This window comes from Sinocyclocheilus grahami, unplaced genomic scaffold, assembly GCF_001515645.1.
Source record: "Sinocyclocheilus grahami isolate Dianchi unplaced genomic scaffold, SAMN03320097.WGS_v1.1 scaffold165.1, whole genome shotgun sequence".
NCBI classification, from domain to species: Eukaryota; Metazoa; Chordata; class Actinopteri; order Cypriniformes; family Cyprinidae; genus Sinocyclocheilus; species Sinocyclocheilus grahami.
Window position 1 is genome coordinate 1,026,444 of NW_015505344.1, and position 23,325 is coordinate 1,049,768.

General features: G+C 35.8%; 2 protein-coding genes across 2 annotated transcripts in view; one reads left to right on the forward strand and one right to left on the reverse strand.

The window, feature by feature from the left end:
- LOC107593153 (spermatogenesis-associated protein 16-like) overlaps positions 1–21,464 on the reverse strand; it is a 52,387-nt gene extending 30,923 nt beyond the window's left edge. The window contains exon 1 of the mRNA XM_016282759.1: positions 21,000–21,464. Coding sequence (XP_016138245.1) covers positions 21,000–21,464 — 465 coding nt within the window. The remainder of the gene's footprint in view (positions 1–20,999) is intronic.
- Positions 10,735–23,325, forward strand: part of nlgn1 (neuroligin 1) — a 309,949-nt gene continuing 297,358 nt past the window's right edge. The window contains exon 1 of the mRNA XM_016282748.1: positions 10,735–10,830. The gene's annotated coding sequence lies outside the window, so the exon portion shown is untranslated. The remainder of the gene's footprint in view (positions 10,831–23,325) is intronic.

Here is a 23,325-nt window from a genome sequence, read left to right on the forward strand (position 1 = left end):
GTGTTACCATGATGGTGTTTTGTGTTTGCGTGAATGAATCTGTGCACATTCTGTAGGTTAGTATATACTTAAGCTTGTGGGAAAGCTACTTGTGATGAACTTTGATTCTTCATACGGTTTTCTCTTTTACTACCTGCATTATTATGGTGCTTGTCAGTATATGATAAATGTTTCTGTATTTTTTAATGGCAACCACAGCTGGATTTTTTATTTTATAATCTTGCAGTATATAGTCTAAAGTTTTGGGTCAGTAAGGTATTTTTTCTTGAAAGAAATTGATAATTTTTATTGAGCATGGATGCATTAAATTGATCAAAAATGACCAAAAAAATGACCAAAAATAAAAACAGCTTTGTAATCACAGGAATAAAATAATTTTAAAATAATAAAAAAAAAAATTTTAAATTGCAATTATATTTCACAATATTACTATTTTTATTTTAGCCTTGGTGAGAATAAGATACTTCTTTCAAAAACATTCAATAACCTTAGCAATTTCAAACTTTGGACCATTTCTGTTATACATTTTCTGAATGACCAACAATTGCCAAAATATACACTTGACCTCCCATTTCCATTGAGGCGAATGAACTGGGGAAAAAATTATTATGACTGGATTAAAGATGGAGCAATTCTAGTTAATCTAGTATATCGAAAAAAAAAAATGGAAATGGAAGGTCAAGTCGAGCACAATGAATTAAAGGATATAGTATGCAATGAAGTGTACTCCATTGTCGTCCAGGATTTCTGCATACTAAATCCTGCCAAAAATGAAACATAGTGTGCTATTAGGACATAGTCAAAATCTTTGTGACGTCACTAAACTCAAAACCTCTTGATGATCTGCTAATCTAGAGTGTTTCCAGACAGTAAACGTATCGTTTCACTTTCTTCCAGCCATCACTGAATAACAATCCAGCATCACCCCCTGTCTCGATAGCACTGAGCCAGGAATCATGGGGAGGCCTCATTTAGCTTGCTTGATTAATGCTTGATGAGGATGTGCAAGTGTCCTGCTGGGGTGAACGGAGCAATTCTCTCGGGTGTAAATGCCAATTAAATGTTTACAAATAATTAACCACAGTCCCTACTTGTCCCCTCAGGGGTTGAAATGTTGTTGTGGGTAAACATGGCATTTACAGTTAAGGACGCAGCAGGGCTGGTTAAGTGTTTCTACTTCTGCATCTGTCCAGGTGTCACATTTGCAGCTTTGAAGCAGCAGTCACGCACTGTTGTGCGCCGGCAGAAGAGCCGATTCCTGTGGCGCAACGCCGCTCGGTCTGAGAGGAGTTCCTGGTGTGTAACGCCGCTTTCTCTTTTTGAAATGGGACGGTTTTCGGATGAGAGCCGAGACATGGTGTGTCACTCATCCCTTGTTTTCTTACCCAAGCATCAAATTAAATGATAATTGTTTTTGTCTGTGTATGATGTGGCGCTGAGCGGCACGGTGAGCTTGACTAGAGACCCCACACAGAAACTGGATGCTAGAGTGTGTGTGTATGTGTATGTGTGTGTGTGTGTGTGTTTGTCATTATAACAGAGCACAAGCAGCACTTATCTTTCTCTCCCCCAGAACAGGTCTGGATCGCCCTTTAAATGCCATTTAAACCCTGTCATGCGATCAACACATGACACCATCCTTTTGCTTTGAAAAGAAGCATGCTGGATTTGTGAATTAACCATTTAATCGCCCTCACTAGCGTCTGAGGTAACAGGACTGAGAACTGTCGCCATTCTTTTGATGAGGGACCATTAAACTCTATAGCTTAAAAAAAAGGTTGCATCAGAGCAGAACGCCTTGTGAGTAGTACTTCGAAACATAGCACGGATGTGCTCCAGGATGACCCGCAGTCGAATCTAGGATTGTGGTCCTTTCCCGATCATGTCCCTCTTTCTCTCTCTCTCTGTTCTGTCCCAATAAAGGCAAAAATGCCAAAAATAGATCTTTAATTATAATAATAATAATGAGGCAAAAAAATATTAGTTACTGCAGGGAACAAAAAATGCTAACACCAATGCTGCATTTATTTGATCAAAAGTACAGAAAAACAGTAATATTGTGACAATTTCATATTATTTCTATTTTAAAGTATTCTAAAATATAGTTTATTCCTGTGAATTTTCAGCATCAGTACTCCAGTCCTCATTCTCACATGATCCTTCAGAAATCATTCTAATGTACTCATTTTTGTTGCTGAAGAAACATTTCTTATTTAGATTTTTTTGTAACATTCTAAATGTTTTTACTCTGACTTGTGAAAATGTCTGTCTAGGGGTGAGCGATATACCAGTAAACATGATTAACCGGTAGAAACCGATTTTGGACTATCGTCTCTATCGCAGTTACACGCTCGCGTGACGCTGCTGTGCTATGTGGTCACAAAAACGTACTGTTTGCATGCTTTTTTGAGCATTGCGGTTTAAAAACAAGTGATTTTAAGTCACTGAAATGCAATCAGGAGCAAAAGAGAACTAATTTTGCTATATGCGCCTATTTTTTGCAGCTTTATAGTCCTTTAATGGTTAAATAAACACACTTGTGTGTCAAAATGCCGTCTTTGCAATTATCCTCATAAACACAGTAATTTATGTCTTAAGTGAAAGCAAACAGCTGAGAAAGAAAACACATGTGTAACAGTATATTGGATCAGAGTAGCTCTTAAAGTGACAGCAGTCTAATATCCCTGCTGTCTGTCACTCTTGTTTATCAAACATCAAAAGAAAGAAAAGCTGCTCTTGTCTAAATCACTTTTGTAACTTTAATAAGACAATATATATATATATATATATATATACAGTGGGTACGGAAAGTATTCAGACCCCCTTAAATTTTTCACTCTTTGTTAAATATTCTAACAGCTCCTTCATGGGAACGCTGAGCTTTTAGAAGGCCACATTCCTGCTGAACAGCAGTGATAAAATATGCAGGAGTATTTAGCCTGTGAATAGCAGCATGTCCCCTAATTCACACGGTGAGGCAAAAACTGGAGATTGGCATCAGGCAATCTGCATTGTTTTCCTATAGCGTCAGCATTCTTGGCTCCGCGGCGTGAGGTTTGGTTCACTGCTCTCTCATTCCTCTCATACCCCCTGTCCAAGCTTGACAAATCAGACTGTTTATGCATTTCACCCCCCCCCCTCCTCCCCAAAAAGCAACCAAACAAATAAAAATTTGCATCAGGACACAATGTTCTAAAACCTAGCCTTGCTCTCTACTGCCTACATACAGTAGGAAGTGAAATTGTCTGCGTGATGGCTTTCACATTTAGCCTAAGCGCCCAACACCACTTCCGGTGCTGCATTGTCTGTGGAAATTAAGTAATAATATACTACAAACTGTAGATTGTAATAATATTAAGTGTGATCGACAGTTACCAGAAATAGCTACTACCACACTTTGCTATAGGACAGTACTATACCAGAAGTTAATTATTCCAGTAGAGTCTAAAAAAATGTTGAGATACTCTTGGGTAAACAGTGTATTTTTAATGAAACCATAACGTAACCATTTAAAAAAAATAAAATTATTATTTTCTTTTTTGAATTAATTGAATAATTGAATGTGCTTGATGCAATGCATTGTGGGATTCTTCTCATCAAAGCATACATGTGATGCTTATCAGTTGAGAAGTTATTTAATAGTTAATGAGTTACTTAAAAAAAATGGAATAAAATGACATGTATTCTATATAATATTCTATATATAATATAATATTCTTTATATAATTATTCTATTCATTTGGTATATCTAAAAAAGAATATAGTATATAGAATAAATATAAATCTATTATTGTTTATGCACACACACACACACACACACACATGCTCTCACATACACAATAATATAAAGAGTTTGAATTATTTGAAATGAAATATTTAACCTTAACCTTCACAATAATATTCCATATAAAATTTCAGCTCTTTACGTTAAAAATAACCCACTAAAACTATAATTATAGTGAACTTTTATAATGTTAAATTATTTGTGTTTTTAAATATTTCCTTTGAGTGAGATGATGGCAAGGTTATTCTAAATATGGGCAAATGAGCAATTCATTATTTAATATCAAGTGATATATACAGTATCCAATAGCTACCATTACAGTAATTAAAAAAGCTGTGCTATTGACTGATAAATGTTATGGTTCCAGTACATTTTGCTTTCCTAAGCATTGCTGTCTATTGCTGCTTACCTTTTGAAATGCATCGGCTATGCTGTCTAGGTGCTTCACAAACATGCCATAACACTCAACTTTAACAATACACATGTGTGTGTAATATTATTGTGATTACACACTGAAGTGTCTCTCACAGCTGTGTGTATTGAGTAAAGGGCTTCCACAATTGACCTTGTTTGAGAGCGATAAGCATCATCGCTTTAATGCAGAGACAAAGATGTCATTGCTGTAAATGGGGCTGGCAGAGAACGTTAGCTCACTGAGCTTCCTTCTCCATGCACACCTCCCATTCAAGACTGATGGCTCTGTCAGCAGCCTCTCTGACGGCACGCAGCTGGCCTCATAATAGCCAAAAACGGAATAATTTGGCTGTCCACAGTCACACACCCACAAATGCACTTTTCATGGAGAATGGGGCAACTTGGCTAACCAGAGAGCTGTCAGGGGAGCTTGAGTAAACATTCTTATTCAGTCTTTTAAAGTGGCAACCTGTAATATTCAAATCACTAGATAGGGTGCTATTGACAGAAAACGCATTCAATGTCAAAACCATCACAAAGTAAGTAGACAAATAAACAAGTTAAGGTGAAAAGTGTGTTTTTCTGATAGAGTTCATTTTCTGAAAGTCACTAAAGTGCCGCATAGTTACATAAACACCCTTAAATGTTCAGTCAGATTCTGCACAAGAACTGAAAAACAACTGAAAAACAAAACTGACTTCTGGAAATGAGCCATAAGGTTCATTTTTTCCCTGTGTTAAATGCTGACGGCGCATTTAGGAGTGTTTACTGTTGTACTGGCTCTCGCTGGATACCACTTTCCTAAAGCAAATTCTGCCAGGATCCATCAAGAGCAAAGGTTACACTGTTAATTTTTCGAGAAAGCTTTTCTCCAGCACAAACGGAACGATATTGCCTTCTAGAATAATTTCCGTTTTTGAGTTCAATATCTTGATGTGTCACTCACTCTTCCTTTGGTTAAGATTGTGAGGGGAGGTGAATCTATATGCACATATTTCCTGGAGAAGCTGTTACTGTTTTTAATGTTTTCTGATTGTGCACGTTGACATCTGACTTTGATACTGCCTACAGAAATGAAAAAAAAAGATTTCTTTCTTTCAAAAAAAAAAAGAAAAAAGAAATGAATAAAGGAGTCATGGATGGATATAAGTAACCATTACCACAATGAGGAAGAAAATCGTACTGTACAATGATGAAAATGTGGAGAATAATTTGGTTTCTTTGTGCTGGAGAGCTATTGCTTCTGTGAAATTTACTGGCATGTGAACTTCAAAACATAGATGCATTTTCCTCTTAAAGAGCTCAAATGGCTGATCAGCATTTGCTGGAGGGAGGATGTGATTAGGTTAAAGAGTGGCGCCAGCTTCAATGGCCATGCTCGCTTCTTTGAAATGCACAACCATGCATTGTGCTCTGACAAACTGCACTTGGACTCTGCTTTAATATAGCATGGAGTTTCAGGAGTGGACTGTACTGAGCAATGTCAGCAGAGATTCATTTGATGGGAATGTAGAAAGATTTGAATTAGATGCCAGTCAGTGTGCGCTGAGTCTTAATCACATATAACCTTTATGTGAACATCATGAGTCGTCAAGTTTGTCCTTATATATATATATATATATATATATATTAGTGCTGTCAAATGATTAATCGTGATTAATCACAACCAAAATAAAAAAGTGTGTGTACTGTGTATATATAAATACATATATCTATAGTAAAAAGTGTGTGCGTGCATGTGTTTGTGTGTGTTTTATGTAAGTTTTACATTGTTTAGATTTCGTCTTGAAATAAATGGTCTTCTTTTGAACTTTCTATTAATCAAAAATCCTAGACTGGAGTAATGACTAAAAATTCAGCTTTGCCATCACAGAAATAAATTATATTTTAAAATACATTCAAATATAACCGATATTTAGAGTTATTTAAAATTATAAAAAATATATTCAATATACAGTACTGTTTTTTATCATATAACATAATAAATAAAACAATCTTAATTTCGCTTACAAGTTTCTTTTTGTGAAAAGTATGCTTGTGCCACCTAGTTTGATATAATGCAATGGTGTATAAAGATGCATAAAGAGCCTGAATCAGACAGTACAAGTGCGACATACACCAAATGCACTTCTGTAAGGTTACACTTACCAGAAAACATCTCTTCCCCCACTGGGGCAGTGCCACTAAATTTGTAGGCAGGGTGGCGGAGCTGATCTATTTCTGCTTGCAGAAACTCAAATGCGAGAGGGGGTGGAAAGGAAGAACAAGTGCGAGAAAGAGACCAAAGTACCCGTTTCTTGCTCTAATCTATTTCAACTGGGTTAATGTGGCTTGATAATGATCAAACAGAATATGACTTTCTCGCGATAAATGGCCCCCGCAGCCACCAGTTGGCCATGGCATTTGGCGCAACCGACGCCTCTAAACGATTTATTCCACCACCGTCCAATAACTAATGGTAGCTGTCATCTCTAAAAGACCAATGGTGGAACATAGGGCATTTGGTAGCCATATCATTAAAACACATATGGAACATTAGAAGGCGGAGGCGACAGGGGAAGATGTCAGTCAGCAGTGGCGGGAGTGGATGTAACCATAGCTCTAATTGTCTTCTTCCAACTGCCAGTATTTATGTATTGCCAAGAACATATTTTTCCAGCACAGGCCGACAGAACAGAGGGAGATGTAACGAACCACTGGGCAGACATGTGTTTGCGGGGTTTGTCTAAATGACTGGGAGCTTTTCTCCTACTGAATCTGTCTTCATTTCGAGGAAAGGACCCTTTCTGAGCCCTCCATTAATGCCAATTTTACCTCGCTGCCTCACAGGGGTTTCCCAGCAGTCGATACGCCATGGCTTGTCGAAGGTGGTTCTGAAAACGGATGGGGTTTAGCTGGATGCTCCTGCAAATCAAGAGGAGAGAGATGGGAAAATGTAAAATCATGTTTCCTGGAAGAATTTGCAACCAGAATACATAAGAGAGATCAATCATGGGATTAATAAAATATAAATAAAAAATGGAAGACACTGATGTCTATTAGTATCAAAAAAATCCTTCAGAATGGTGTTCCTTTTTTAAGTCATTGAAATTACATGAGATGGATGGAGTATTCCGAATAACGATGAAACAAAATTTAGAAATAAAGGAATACGCTTCAACAACAAATGATTTATATAATATGCATCAATCAGCGAGAGTGGAGTTTGAAGTTTGATTCGCATCATGTCGAAAAATGCATGTAGCAACTACAGCGATGTCAATCAATCAGGAATGCAACCGCAAACAACAACCAAAAACATACGTCTCCTATACGCTTCTCGGTCTGATCAGCCATTTACCGTCAGGAAACAAACAAACGGTATCTCCTCACTATTCATTAAATTCTGAGACATCCCCGACAGGTGTGCCAACGAGAGACTGAGAGACAGGAAGACAGGCGTAGAGACCTCAGTGAATCAGTGACACCGCCTTTAAAAAAACCCACAGCTGCCTGCCAGCGATCATAGCCAACTTTGAAGCTCCATTAATTGCCATTCCGTCATCGCTTGTCGCAACATGCGGGGTGTTACTTGGCACACACGTGCTCTTTCACTCAGCCCTTTAATGCTTGGTGAAATTAACTGCGTGTTCCTTGTGCTTTACATGTGCTGGTTACAGCCGAGGTCGCTGGTAATTGAGGAGCCGGCGCCGTACGTTTGACGAGGCAGATGAATCGCCGCTGCGCTTCCTCCAGACAGAGACAGAGTGTGAAAAAAGCTAGGCCTTATTCATTCTCTGGGCAGCACTTCCTCTCTGTTATCTACTTTCTTAATAATTTACAGAGCTGAATCCTCAGTTATTAAACTAGTGCTCCATTAACCTGTGAAAACTTTGGATTTTCTTTTTCTTCCTGCTCTATAACCATCCAGATGTCAGAATATGACACTTTAAAACCACATCTAACCCAGTAATTGACTTGTGGTAATGATTGCAACATATTCTGACCAAGAAATGGGTTTAGATAAGAAGGGGTCATCTGACAGTATATAGATTGGAAGAGGTTGTCTCTTAGGAAAGGGCTTTTTAATTATTTTAAACCATTTTAATAGATTAAAATTAGTGCTGTCAATTAGTCTAAATAATTACATGATATGCCGATTAGTCTGACTCATTACAAATCACAATCAATTTGGGCTGAGAAATGGGTCCCCAAAAGATAATTTAAAGTCATTATTGTGTTAAATGAAAAAAATTAAGTATTGAATAATATTGAAAAATAGTATTGGCTACATAACGTTTTTTTTTCAGAAGCTACTCCTGAAGTGGAATTTAGGTATATTTATACAGAATGTTCAACAATTAAACCTGCATACATGATATGTTATTAATCCGTTTTAAATGGGCTTTTTTTTTCATGAAAATTAAAATATCAAAAATGAAAATGATACTTTAAACATGAAACTAAAGCTGTCAGTAGGTGGTGGCAATGATTTGAGTGAGTTGTTCATTCACTCATTCATTCAAACGAATCGTTCAAATGTTTGATTCATTCAGAAATGAAGCAAGTGAGGTCCTGTCCTAAACTGCACCCTAAACCCTTGCAGTCTACCTCTAAGTCCACAATTTCATGACATAATGCCGCTTTGACTGTTGGGTAGGATTGTGCATCAAGGGCCGCAAAGGAGGTGCTCGTGAGCACCCTTCTGAAAGCTAAAATGACAAATGGGACAATTGGGACATCCTATGGTCTTGTGGATTTAATGGACACAAGCAGGCCTTTGTAAGTCCGCAAGTGCACATTCAGAAGCTACTTCTGAAGTGGAATTTAGGTATATTTATACAGAATGTTCAACAATTAAACCTGCATACATGATATGTTATTAATCTGTTTTAAATGGGCTTTTTTTTTTTAATGAAAATTAAAATATCAAAAATGAAAATGATACTTTAAACATGAAACTGAAGCTGTCAGTAGGTGGTGGCAATGATTTGAGTGAGTTGTTCATTCACTCATTCATTCAAACGAATCGTTCAAATGTTTGATTCATTCAGAAATGAAGCAAGTGAGTTCCTGTCCTAAACTGCACCCTAAACCCTTGCAGTCTTCCTCTAAGTCCACAATTTCATGACATAATGCCGCTTTGACTGTTGGGTAGGATTGTGCATCAAGGGCCGCAAAGGAGGTGCTCGTGAGCACCCTTCTGAAAGCTAAAATGACAAATGGGACAATTGGGACATCCTATGGTCTTGTGGATTTAATGGACACAAGCAGGCCTTTGTAAGTCCGCAAGTGCACATGAAGTGTGAATCACTGAATCACTGACTCACTCGATTTGAAAACGTGAATTTATTCAGTAACAAAACAGCGCTGTGTGTTGCTGGGAAAGGCACAACAGTTCTGCTGTGGTTTTGTCCGAAACTATTTTCATTGGCAAAATTGAGCAAAAACAGACAATACTGACAATATTGTGTCTAAAATGTAACAATTTTAACTTCTTGTTTAATGAACTGTTGAACTGAAATCAATATCATTTAGACAAAATAGTATAATTTTATAATTTTCATTAAAATGTTAATGTTGGCCATAACATGTAAATAATTCTTGTGATATTTTAATATCGGTGCATCTTTAAGATCAAAATAAGACCACTTATATGCTTTATCAGAAATTTCTGGAGTTAGATCATTTAAGCAGTTTATACCTAAAGTTTAGGATTTGGATTACATTCTGTGTAGATTAATTGCCATTTGAATGTAAATGTAGCACACCTCAACATATAAATACAATTTCAAAACAATCAAGTATATAATAATTCTTAATGGCTCACTCCCAATATCCATTTTATAATTTATTACAATTGTTAAACGAGTTACTCCGTGTCGTAATGCAGACAGGTTGTTAACTGCAACCACTTGAAACAAAATGTAGCTTTTTATCTTTTACAATCAATTTGTCATTTGACTTTGCCCTTCATATATTAGCCCTGCTAGCATTGCCTCCATTGTTTGTTGACATTATGGCTTGAAAAGGTGTTTTATTCATGTGGTCAGTTGTCCATTCATACACGTGAACATATTCTTTAAAAACTAATTGTGACATGTTTGATGTAAGATGGGAAAAATTTATAGAATATAGGCCAGTTTTGGCTTTATCATTTATTATTAGCATCGACAGTATAGACAGTTAAAAAAAAAGACTCGAAGAAATGTCTAATCTGTCATGAGAGGAAACCGTTTTCATGTCTTTCTGTCTGCCTTTAGCTTAGTCTCCTTTTAGGGGTTGTTCAAGAAGCCTGACAATAATTATTTGTAGATCACAAACTTAGTTTCGCACAGTGACAGACTAAAGAAAGAGCATTGTTCGAAAATGGCAACTCCAACCTGAGGACATGACAGGAAGAGGCACGTAGCCTTACAACTTTAAACGCTCTGGAAGCATTGTCATCACACGGAATACAAAAGCCGCTACCTTTGTATTTTTATCTGAATTGTGTTGTTGCATTCCTGCTCGTCGTGCACGGAGCTAATATATACAAAATCTGTTCGACAGGAATCAACAAGGCTGTCTTTGATGGGATTCCACCCACATCCTCATGGCACTCAAAGCGGGTTCCTACGAGGAGACTGGAGAGATAACAATTGACATCCAAGGTATTCTCTCCTTATTTTCTTCACTGAAACAGGCAGATAAATGCACAAGCCAAGGAGTAATCCATAAAGGATTTTATAGGATGCTAGCGGTATTCAGAGCATCAGCTCACGTACTTTCTTGCTGGATCCATTTTGGAAAAAAACATTCATCTGCGCTATTCACTTGGCCAGATTATCGGAATGTAATGCAGTGGGGCGGCTTGGGGCCGGTTGTCAATTATGTAAAAAAAAAAAATATATATATTTTTTAATGCTGTGTGTTTATTAACATACTGTACAGTATAATCAGGGATATTTAATTAACATTTGCTTACTTTTAAAAGTTCTGTCTGGACAACAGATTGAATTTGTTGTATTTATTTTTAATATTATAATGTATTACAGTATAATCAGGGGTACTTAACATTTGCCAAATTTGGGATATAAACACTTACTTTTAAAGGTCTGTCTGGAGAACACACATGGCTTCATGGCTTAAACTAAAAAAAGTATTTTTAAACTTTTTTTAAATATCATACTATATTAACAAACTGTACAGTATAATCGGGTATTAAACATTTGCCAAATTTTGGATATATATGCTTATTTTTAAAGGTCTGTTTGGAGAACAAATGAAACTTCACAGCTTTAACCATTTTTTAACATTTTTATTTTTTTGTTATTTATTTATTTTTTACATTATGTTGTATTAACATACTGTATATCAGGGGTATTTAACATTTTCCGGTGTTTGAAAATGTTATCTAAAATACATAAAAATATATAAAACTACTTTTTAAAAGTGTGGAGAACAAACATTACTTTTTTTGTATTTTTCTTTTCTTTCTTTCTTTTTACAATTAAAAAAAGGAGACGTAAACATCAAATTAACAAATGGAAAACCTGATTTTTTTTTTTTTTTTTGCAATTTATTTTTTTGTTATTTATTTATTTTTTACATTATGTTGTATTAACATACTGTATATCAGGGGTATTTAACATTTTCCGGTGTTTGAAAATGTTATCTAAAATACATAAAAATATATAAAACTACTTTTTAAAAGTGTGGAGAACAAACAATAATTTTTTTGTATTTTTCTTTTCTTTCTTTCTTTTTACAATTAAAAAAAAGGAGACGTAAACATCAAATTAACAAATAGAAAACCTGATTTATTTATTTTTTTTTGCAATATCAGCCCGTATAAGAAAAAAAGCAGCATTTCCTTGCCTTGTATATTTTCAACATGGGCCTAAATGGAGCTTGAACTAGATTTGATGCTGTTCAGGGCAGAGAATGCTGACTTAGCGCTGTACTGTACATACTGTATGAAAAAAAGCATAGTTGAGATACATTCAGTGTATGTTCAGTGGCGCATCACATCAATTTTCATAAGCACTATTGCCTTTCAATGAATAAGATGCAAAGAAACAAAGAGAAATGAATGTAATAGTTGTAAGAGAGTGATTAAGGCATACTTTGTCCATTTGTCTTTGACTGTTCGGTTTTTATCATCGAATTTGTGTCATTGCTCACATGGTCTAACATACCTGTATTAACTGCTGCGGCCAAACTCTATTCTAGATTTAAAGCGTAAATATATCTAATTTGATAAGATAGCTATGGTAGTTGAAATATGGCCAAGATAAGCCTAATCATGATCTCCCCACAAACCAGTTATCTTTGTAGATTTCATGATTACAAGCCCTTTAGAATCTTAGTCGATAACTAACAAGGGCTGCATGGCCAAATCACAGATGTACTGTTGTAAAAACATCTGATTTCTTGCAAGCTGCAGCTGTATGCATGGTTTTTATTTCTTCATATCATGTCCTGTATTCAGTGCACCTGTCTGCAACCATTCAGGTGTGCGAGAGCCATTTATTTGTTGTTCTAAAGCATCTGAGCTGACAGGGAAGGAGTGTTTGTATGTGTACAGGAACAGAAATGTTGCAGTATTGGCTTTCGACGGGCAGCTGGATGGTGGAATTATGATGTTTCAGAACTCTGTACAGATATTCTGAACATCAACACAGAAGTCCAAAATATAAACTTGAGCAAACCAAATCCCTCTGAGCTAAAGTTTGTATGAATTACACAGTCACTTTTTTTCACGCTTTCAATCATGCTGTGTGATCTTGTTCTCTCAGTTTGAAGGCACTTGTGAAACCTACTTGTTTTCTTATACTGTTTTTGCATCCTGCAATCTTGTACACTTCTAGGCATTCATGATGTAGATATAATAATCGGTAGAAGGTGATTTGTCTGACTGGCATATTATTTTGCATGCTTTAAGTGCATTGTAGCGTTTATGGTTACTAAGTTATTTTTTTAAAACATTATTCAATGTAAGAAATATATCCTGCTTTATAGATTAGTAACACTGTACGCTTCAATATATAACTGTAAAACAAATGTATTGCTGGATATACAGTATAACATGTTCGATGTAGAGCCCGACCGATATATCGTTTTGATTTTATCGGCCGATATGAGCCTGTAGCAGATACTGTATATCGGTATCGGCGAATATGCCGCCGATATGAATTTTTTTTACAGAACATAAAACGCAGATAAAATGCTTGTAAATTGTGTAATTACGTAGTTTGTCCAGCAGAGTGCGCTCCATTGTTTGCTACTGGCGACCTGGATGAAACGCTTTAAAGCTTAAGTGTATGGAATACCATTGAAACTTTGAACGGCCATATCTCCGTAATGGCGCTGCGAATCCGCTCCAAATTCGGGGAATGTTGAATGGAATTGAATTGAAATAAAGTTGAATAAACTTCAAATTTACTGTTCAGTGCACTGATGTCAAACTCATTTTGCATAATAAAGTTTATTGTTAAATGCCCTGCCTCCATTACATATCTTTGTCACGTCATTATAAGTGTTTGATCACCACATCTGAGTGATCATTGCAAAAAATGTGTTTATGTATACAGTATATATTCTGTTTATGTATATACTGTATTCTATATATAGTACCAGTCAAAAGTTTGGACACAGGAATGGGAAAGTGTCCAAACTTTTGACTGGTACTGTACTATAATACACACAAAGAATATGGGGCGACATATTGATATCGGCCTTTTTTTACGCCCTAATATCGGTATCGGTGCCCCAAAAAACCCATATCAGTCAGGCTCTAGGTCAATGTACTTAATATAACATACTTAATATAAGCATACATATACTTTATATAAGCAGAATACAGGAAAAGTGGGTCATTTACACTTTATATGCATATTATTATTATTATTATTATTATTATTTCATTTTCTATGGCCTAGTGAAGATATTTAGCTACACTACCTTTCAAAAGTTAGGAGTTGGTAAGGTTTATGAAAAATTATTATTATTATTTATTTTTTTAAAGAAGTTTCTTATGCCCACTATTTGCATTTATATGATAAGTACAGTAATGACAATACTTTGCATGCTTTAAGTGCATTGTAGCGTTTATGGTTACTAAGTTATTTTTTTAAAACATTATTCAATGTAAGAAATATATCCTGCTTTATAGATTAGTAACACTGTACGCTTCAATATATAACTGTAAAACAAATGTATTGCTGGATATACAGTATAACATGTTCGATGTAGAGCCCGACCGATATATCGTTTTGATTTTATCGGCCGATATGAGCCTGTAGCAGATACTGTATATCGGTATCGGCGAATATGCCGCCGATATGAATTTTTTTTACAGAACATAAAACGCAGATAAAATGCTTGTAAATTGTGTAATTACGTAGTTTGTCCAGCAGAGTGCGCTCCATTGTTTGCTACTGGCGACCTGGATGAAACGCTTTAAAGCTTAAGTGTATGGAATACCATTGAAACTTTGAACGGCCATATCTCCGTAATGGCGCTGCGAATCCGCTCCAAATTCGGGGAATGTTGAATGGAATTGAATTGAAATAAAGTTGAATAAACTTCAAATTTACTGTTCAGTGCACTGATGTCAAACTCATTTTGCATAATAAAGTTTATTGTTAAATGCCCTGCCTCCATTACATATCTTTGTCACGTCATTATAAGTGTTTGATCACCACATCTGAGTGATCATTGCAAAAAATGTGTTTATGTATACAGTATATATTCTGTTTATGTATATACTGTATTCTATATATAGTACCAGTCAAAAGTTTGGACACAGGAATGGGAAAGTGTCCAAACTTTTGACTGGTACTGTACTATAATACACACAAAGAATATGGGGCGACATATTGATATCGGCCTTTTTTTACGCCCTAATATCGGTATCGGTGCCCCAAAAAACCCATATCAGTCAGGCTCTAGGTCAATGTACTTAATATAACATACTTAATATAAGCATACATATACTTTATATAAGCAGAATACAGGAAAAGTGGGTCATTTACACTTTATATGCATATTATTATTATTATTATTATTATTATTTCATTTTCTATGGCCTAGTGAAGATATTTAGCTACACTACCTTTCAAAAGTTAGGAGTTGGTAAGGTTTATGAAAAATTATTATTATTATTTATTTTTTTAAAGAAGTTTCTTATGCCCACTATTTGCATTTATATGATAAGTACAGTAATGACAATACTATATTTTTTAATATTACAATATTTGATTAATATATCTTACAGCAGCTATTACTCGAGTCTTCAGTGTCACATGATCCTTCAGAAATCATTCAAATATTATTTTAAAATATATATTATATGTCTAGCCTCTGAAGTAAAAAAGAAAAAGAACACTGTTGAGGTCAGCCAAATTATGTTCCCATGTTTATTTTCTATGTCGTTGTTTCCTACAAAATTGCATTTCCCTGAATAATTTAAACTGCTCTCTATTTGGCTTTCAGGCAGTGTGCTTTTGATATGGTGTGGACTGAGTTTTAGAGAACCTGATTTCAATCACAGAATTGCTGTTGCATTACATATGGTTCATGATGTTGCCACGACAACCCATCTGCTTCTGTTAAACATATCTTTCCTACCTCAACTCATTTCCTACCAAACAGTCTATAATTATTTATATATATATATATATATATATATATATATATCTATATATATATATATATATATATATATATCTTCAGAACATATGTGTTCTTTTGCTTTATGTATGATTTTCCTCCCTAGCTTCCCTGCATATGATTTTTAGACTGTTTTGAGTGTCAGGTTTATTTTTAATATTCCCAGTGCTCTCTCACAGAAAAGCGTTTTCTATATTTATATATTTTCACACTTTTACAGTATATGTTTTTTTTCAATATTAAGTAGCACACTGCTAGCAACAGCACTGACAGATGGGACACGAGCTGACAAGATCTGCAGACGTCACATGTTATAGCATGTTTTTCTATTTCTATTGCATAGCCTCTATTGCATAGCCTGGGTTAAGCAGGCATGAGTTACCAAATGCCAACCTCTTGACAAAATCTAATGATAATAAAAGTTGGTTAAGCATTTAACTAACAATAATAATCAAATTCATTTTAGAAAGGAATAGTTCACCCCAAAATGAAAATTTACTGAAAATGTACCCTCAGGCCATCCAAGATGTAGAGTTTTTTTTATGTTTTTTTTCATCTGAACAGATTTGGAGAAATGTGTCTTTACACCACTTGCTCATCAATGGATCCTCTGCAGTGAATGGGTGCCGTCAGAATGAGAGTTCAAATCCAGTTGATAAAAGCAACACAATAATCCACAAGATGTTTTTGACTTCAAACTGTTGATTCCTCTATTCATAGTAATGCTTCCTCCGGGGAAAAAGTTCATCATTAAGGCATTTTAACTTTAAAGGGGACCTATTATGCAAAAATCACTTTTATAAGGTGTTTGAACACAGTTGTGTGGCCGCAGTATGTGAAAACAACCAGCCTATAATGGTAAAAATCCACCCACTCATTTTTTATTTATTTTTTATTTTTTATAATCCCAATAAATCATAAACAGTCTCTCAGAACAAGTGATTCCAGATTTCTGCCTATGTACACGTCAGCGTAGGGAAAAAGTCCCGCCCATTTGTGGTGCTCTCTGCGCTATTAGCATAGACACAGGCCTGAGTGAGAAGCAGCAGTCCGCCATTTCTGTTTTCCTGCTGTAGCTGCTGGAGATATACAATGTCAGCGCCAAAGAGGCATTACAAGTGTTGTGTTTTGGGATGCACCAATGTACATAGGAGTCCATAGACTCCCTCCATCTGAGCCGCTGAGGACACTGTGGTGAAATTTAATTTTTGAAGGAAATGTCCTGGAAAATAATCTGTAAAGTCCCCTATATGTTTAGGGATCAATTCCAATGCTTCGTGTGCGAACGTCAGTTCCAGACAAAGTAAGTATCACGTGTTTGTTTTCCAAATTGCCTTTCTGAAAGAGCTTCCTGGCACTATGTAAGGATGAGGCGTTTGTTTTTGCATTTAAAGGGACAAACACAAAAATGGTGCATTTTGGCTCATACCCTAAAAGTATGGCTATTTTAACAAGCTATAACAAATGATCTGTGTGGTATTTTGAGGTAAAACTTCACATACTCTGGGTACATTACAGACTTATTTTACATCTAGTCAAAAAGGGGCATAATTGGTCACCTTTAAACCATTGCTTCTGTCCAAAATATAGTCAATAATCCATAATAATTCTTCCTCCAATGAAAAAGTATATCCCCTGTTGTCTTCTCACATCAAAATCCACCAACATATTTGTTTTAGAACTGTTTTCGCTTGAACAAAGTGCATGATCTGTGCATATTTCTCTCCTGATTCAGCTGAGATTACTTTTTTAACAGAAGAAAACAATATTGTAGATTAAAAACCTTAATGATGGATTTGTTTCTAATAAACACACAGCTTTTTGCTTCACAAGACGTTAATCGATGTACTGAAGTCATGTGGATTACATGTGGATGTTTTTATCAGCTGTTTGGACTCTCATTCTGACGGCACCCATTCCCTGCAGAGGATCTACTGGTGAGCAAGTGATGTAATGCTAAATTTCTCAAAATCTATTCAGATGAAGAAACAAACTTATCTACATCTTGAATGGCCTGGGGGGGGTGAAAACATTTTCAGCAAAGTTTCATTTTTGGGTGAACTATACCTTTAAGATATTTATAATATTCAGACAAAATAATCTGAAAGAATGCTTAAAGACAATGTGAATTGAAGATGATTTGATGGCTAAAACTGAGCATTACATATCAAGGTGGAACATAATAGCCACACACTGCCTAGGAATGTTTGACTGAATTTTGATTTCACATTGACTTGAACTGCAGTTTTAATGCAGGATGAATAAATCTCTACTATTACTTTAGCTTACTTTGCCTGTCCCCTTCATCCTCTAGTCTGCAGAGGGAGCTGCAAAAGCTTGCATTTCATTTCTTAAGCTGTTCAGAACTTTTCAAGGGTACAATGCAGTCAGGATGAGTTATGGCTCAGAGAAACCGCAAACTCTCTCTCTCTTTCTCTCTCACTAATGGAGGAGCAAAGGAGAACAGCACAGGGCCATGACTGACTGGATACAGCAGACACAGTTAACTGGAGGTCAGGAGGCTTTACTCTCACCGTCCACTTAAAAAATGACTGTTGTCACACTACACTCAAACACGCCAATCAACATCCATCTGCTTTGAGTGAGTGTTGCGCATCATTTGCGAACATTGCTGATTCAACCTAGATGACAACCTAGATGGGCAACTTTTAAGTTTACAGACCCACCATATGCTATTATTTTCAGCAGTACATAAGTTGTCTTTTATGAACTTTAATAGTATTATAGACAAGTATGCACAATATTTCAGCACCATTTAAGTTACCGGCTGATGTTAGAACTTATTTATCAGTTTTGCCCATTGTTAGGATTCTATTGGCCAATATTCAGTATTTGTTTCTGTCTACCTTAAGATTTAGATTATCATCTGGCACTAATTTAAGGGCAAAGAGATGAATTATGGAGCTAATTTTCCACTTACCCTTTAAGAATGAATGGCGAAATGAGTTGCAGTGTGCATGTAATGATTTTTTTTTTTTTATAAATTAATATAGATTTTCAGTATTGGCTGTTTATTGGTTATTATCGTAAAAAAAAAAATATATATATCAGTTTATTAATGTTAACAATTTCAGTATCGGTGGATTCATAATTACAGTATTTTTATTGTATTTTTGTAGTATTTGTAAAGCTTTATTTTAATTAATCAACACTACTTTGGTATAACAAATAGTACATAACTGCAATTTATACAGTTACGCTACTGTTTATAAGATTGTATGCTCACTAAGGCTGCATTTATTTGATCAAAAATACAGTAAAATGGTAATGTTGTGAACTAGTGTTACAATTTACTTTTTTTATTTTTATATTTTTAAAATTGAATTTATTCCTGTGATGCAAAGCAGAATTTTCAGCATCATTACGCCAGTCTTAAGTGTCACATGATCATTCTAATATGCTGATTTACTGCTCAAGAAACACTTTTTACTATCAATGTTGTGCAAATCACAATTTTTTCAGTTTTGATGAACCAAGTCCAAAAGAACAGCATTTATTTGAAATATATAGATATATAGCAATTTAATGCATCCTCGTGGAATAAACATTTCTTATTTTATTTAAAAAACAATTCTTACTGACCCCGAACTTGTGAACTGCAGTGTATTTCTGTTTAATTTTATTTTATAAACAACAACAATGAATAATAATAAATACCCATCATTTTTGAGGGGCCCAGGGTCTGAAAATTCTCATGGTATGTTCTGCGTGTGATTTACCTGTAGCAGTGCAGCAATGCCGGGTTAGGCCTTTCCATTCGGAGATAGCAGGCAACTATTCTGGACTCAACAAAGCTGACAACTTTACAAATGTCTTCATAATCAGCATAAAAAGGTTTCTCAAACACAGCGCCTTTGGAACATAGCTGAGAGAGAGAAAAGGTGGGAGAAATCCAAGGTAGCTTCCATTAATTGAGATACTGAAAGATGTTGACAAAAAAATAATCCTGCTTATAGTTGATTAATTGTCAAATAAAATGTAATGTGTTTTTTTTTTTTTTAAATGAATGAAAGTGAAAATAAATGAAAATATTCAGGCTCATGGCGTCACTGTCACATTACAAGAATCAGTTTGATGCATTTCTGTGACCCAAGCTGAGCAATGCAATAAAAAAGCCAAACAATATGAAGAATTTCACCTTGAGCACTGAATGTTTTTGAATGTACTGTCAGCGCAGCTATGAACATACCACTTAATTAAAAGGAAAATGTTCTCTTCACTTTACGTGTGTATAAACACTTTCTTGATTACCTTTTTCTCATTTGACCTCTTGTATTGTATGACATTATTACGTAATGACATGTAAGACATTATGCCGTTAAAATTGTATTAATCTCAGCTGAGAGAAATGAAAGAAACATTTCTAATGTTTAACAATCTACAGATCCACTTAAACATGGTCAAAGTCTGTTAATGCGGGATCCAGGTAATAGCGATAACAGGTCAGAATTATGATTTTAAAAACTGTTGTAAACCGTAATTAAAGCTCTTCAAGATGTGCCTCAGAATATCTTTAATAACATTTTAAGTCAAGTCAGAAATCAGGTTATTAATTTATTTTAATTACTTTAATTGAGCATGCTTAGTTTCTCTATTTTTATGTTTGGATTACATTTGCCACTGCCAAAAATTAAATTTAAAAAATGTAATAACACTATTAAATGTATTTATTTATTTTTTTGTTGGCCAAATAAAATCTCAGTGACCACAGTATCAGATGGCAGTGTCACAGTACTTTTATAAATACCATGGTGACCATTGTTTGTAATTATTTTTATTGTTCAGGCTTAGTGTTGGGCATTTGAACAAGCCTCAAACATTAAATATGAAATATGAAATGAATGCATAAATCGCTTAATTTGCCCTATGAAGGATACCTCAGATCATGTGGTTTGTTGAGAGGTTACTTTTTTAAGCAATCTTATGTCTTGTACTTGGATGGGCTTTTCTTCTTTCTTTCAACCACCCTGAACATCCAAACAGCTCCTATAGCAACTGCATATAAAATGACTTTGAACACCTTAAGATCCCCATAAGAGTGCATGTGCACGCACATTTTCAAACAATCTAGTGCGTAAGTGTATTAAATGCACAGATAAATGTCTGTAGGAAGGGCAGCCTGTGGTATAATTTGAATATCGAGTACCTCTAGTGCAGCAGTGAAACGGCTGGCTGCAGTGGCATATTTCTTCTGTTGGTAGTACGAGTTGGCGTCCTGTAAAGCTACATCGAGCCATTTGTCAATTTGAGGCAGAAAGCTGAGATTAGGTCCACTCGGAGGCCCTCCTATTTCAGCCGCTTGACACATTAATTGTGTGGCGGTGGAGGCCAGGGACTTGTGGGTAATGTCCTGTTCGTCACTGAACACTAACTTTGTCTCAGCCTCCATCAGGTCTCTTAGAGAAATGCGAGGGGGCTCAGGAAGGGGGCTTCGTTCATTATTTGCTCCCGCACAGTCGTCCGGCGATCCATCTTTTCTTCGAGTGTCATTCTTCTTGCTCCTCTTTGGGGCACTGCTGTCTGTCTTTTTCCCTTTTCTCTTGTTTGGGCCCTTTTCCTCAGGCTGGATTGTAGCAGGCGTTGGATGCTCTGTGTACTTGGGGAAAACCATCTGCTCTAGTCCCTGGAGTTCCAGGCTTCCAGTCGAGTTTGCAATGTTTCTGAAAGGCATTTAAAATGAAAGGAATAGTTCATCCAAGATGTTTTAACTTAAAAAAATCGCTTCTGGTCAAAATCCATACTAATGCTTCCTCCAGTAAAAAAGTGTGTCCATGTTGTCTCTCACATCAAAATCCACCCACATGTTTGTTTAGAGCTATTTTGGACTGTTTTCACTTGTAAATGGTGCTTGACCTGAGCATATTTCTCTCCTGATTCAGATGAGACGACCTTTTCACTGAAGAAAACAATATTATGGATGAAGGACTCTAGCTGAATTTTAGCTGGAATCAATGGTTTGAAGAAGAAAAAAAACATCTTTGTTTCTTACAAACATGCAGCTTTTTGCTTCAAGATGTTAACTGATGGAATGGAGTCATGTGGATTATTGTGATGTTTTTATCAGCTGTTTGAACTCTCATTTTGATGGCACCCATTCACTGCAGATGATCCATTGGTGAGTTAAAATGCTGAGATTAAGAAAGAAACTCATCGACATCTTGGATAGTATGAGGGTGAGTAAGTTTCCAGCTAATTTTCATTTATGGGTGGACTATTCCTTTAATGCAACACTTTTTTTTAGGGACCATTTGCACAGAACGTTTCTTCATCCCATTGCACTGCTCTTCCATTGTTTTGTTTTTTTAATGTTTTTTTATTTGAAACATGTGCTAGATCGACGTGTTTAGATAGACGCGCAGAATTAATAATAACAGACAACCAACTTACAATCTACCCCACATGCAGACTATCCCATTCCTACGCGGGTTACTCCCTATGAATTCAAACAGCCCAGGAAATAAATGCATTTTACATCCCAATGAAGGCCTGCTCTCCTCTTACAGACAAGTTCTCAATTCTCTAAGCGGGCTGAAACTTTAATACATTCGCTGCTGTTATTCTTCTGTAAGAGCGCTGCTGTTAGTGTACTGTTAGAGAAGTCACTTAAATAATGTAGCGGGCCGGGGTGCTGATTCACTGCCGCTCTTGAGATGTGCTTAGGAAAAGGTCACTGTGACATATACACCTGTTGGCAATGGGCCGAGCTCCTGCTTTAAGAGGAGACTGCAAATTCTGCCATCTTTATGTGTGTGTGTTACTACCGTGGGGGCAGAAAGAGTGTTTTTGTCCTTATAAATACGTTTTAAAGCAGGCTGGCTGAGACTACAAGAGTTTTAGGCCAATTTATCCCCCCCCAAAAAAAATCTTATGTAGGACCTTGGTTGTTTACGATGTTCGACCCAGATTGTCTGGTAATGTAAGGCATTTTCAGATCTAATCTCAACTCTCCTGATGTGCTCGCATTACACACCCGATAATATCAAATGTAATATAATGTTTGAAGCAGAGGAATTAAATCGATGGACAATGCGCCTCTGTTTCCTTCAAATGTAAAAAAATAAATGAAGCCAAAGTGTCCCATGTATGGTCGCTGTAATCATTTGGAACCAGAGCCTGTGCAGTTATCATTAGCTGGAGCCGCGATATCGATGTCCAGCCTAAACTTGCAAGTTCGCAAGCTCACGATCATGACGCCAAACCCCATTTTTAAAGCTTTAAATAACTAACTAAAAGCAAGCTTTTTAGAAAAACAAACATTTGAACACATCAAAGTGATAAGAACTACCTAAAAAGATGGAAACCATCTTCGGGAAATATTTATTTGACGTTTAATTAGATTTTTTCCCATTTGTTTACATGGAAAGGGCAGGGTTTATGACCTATATGCAGCCAGCCACCAGATGGTGATCAAAATGTTTTGGCTTCACTTTTCAAGACGTGTGCGGCATACTTGATACGGACAAAGAAAAAAG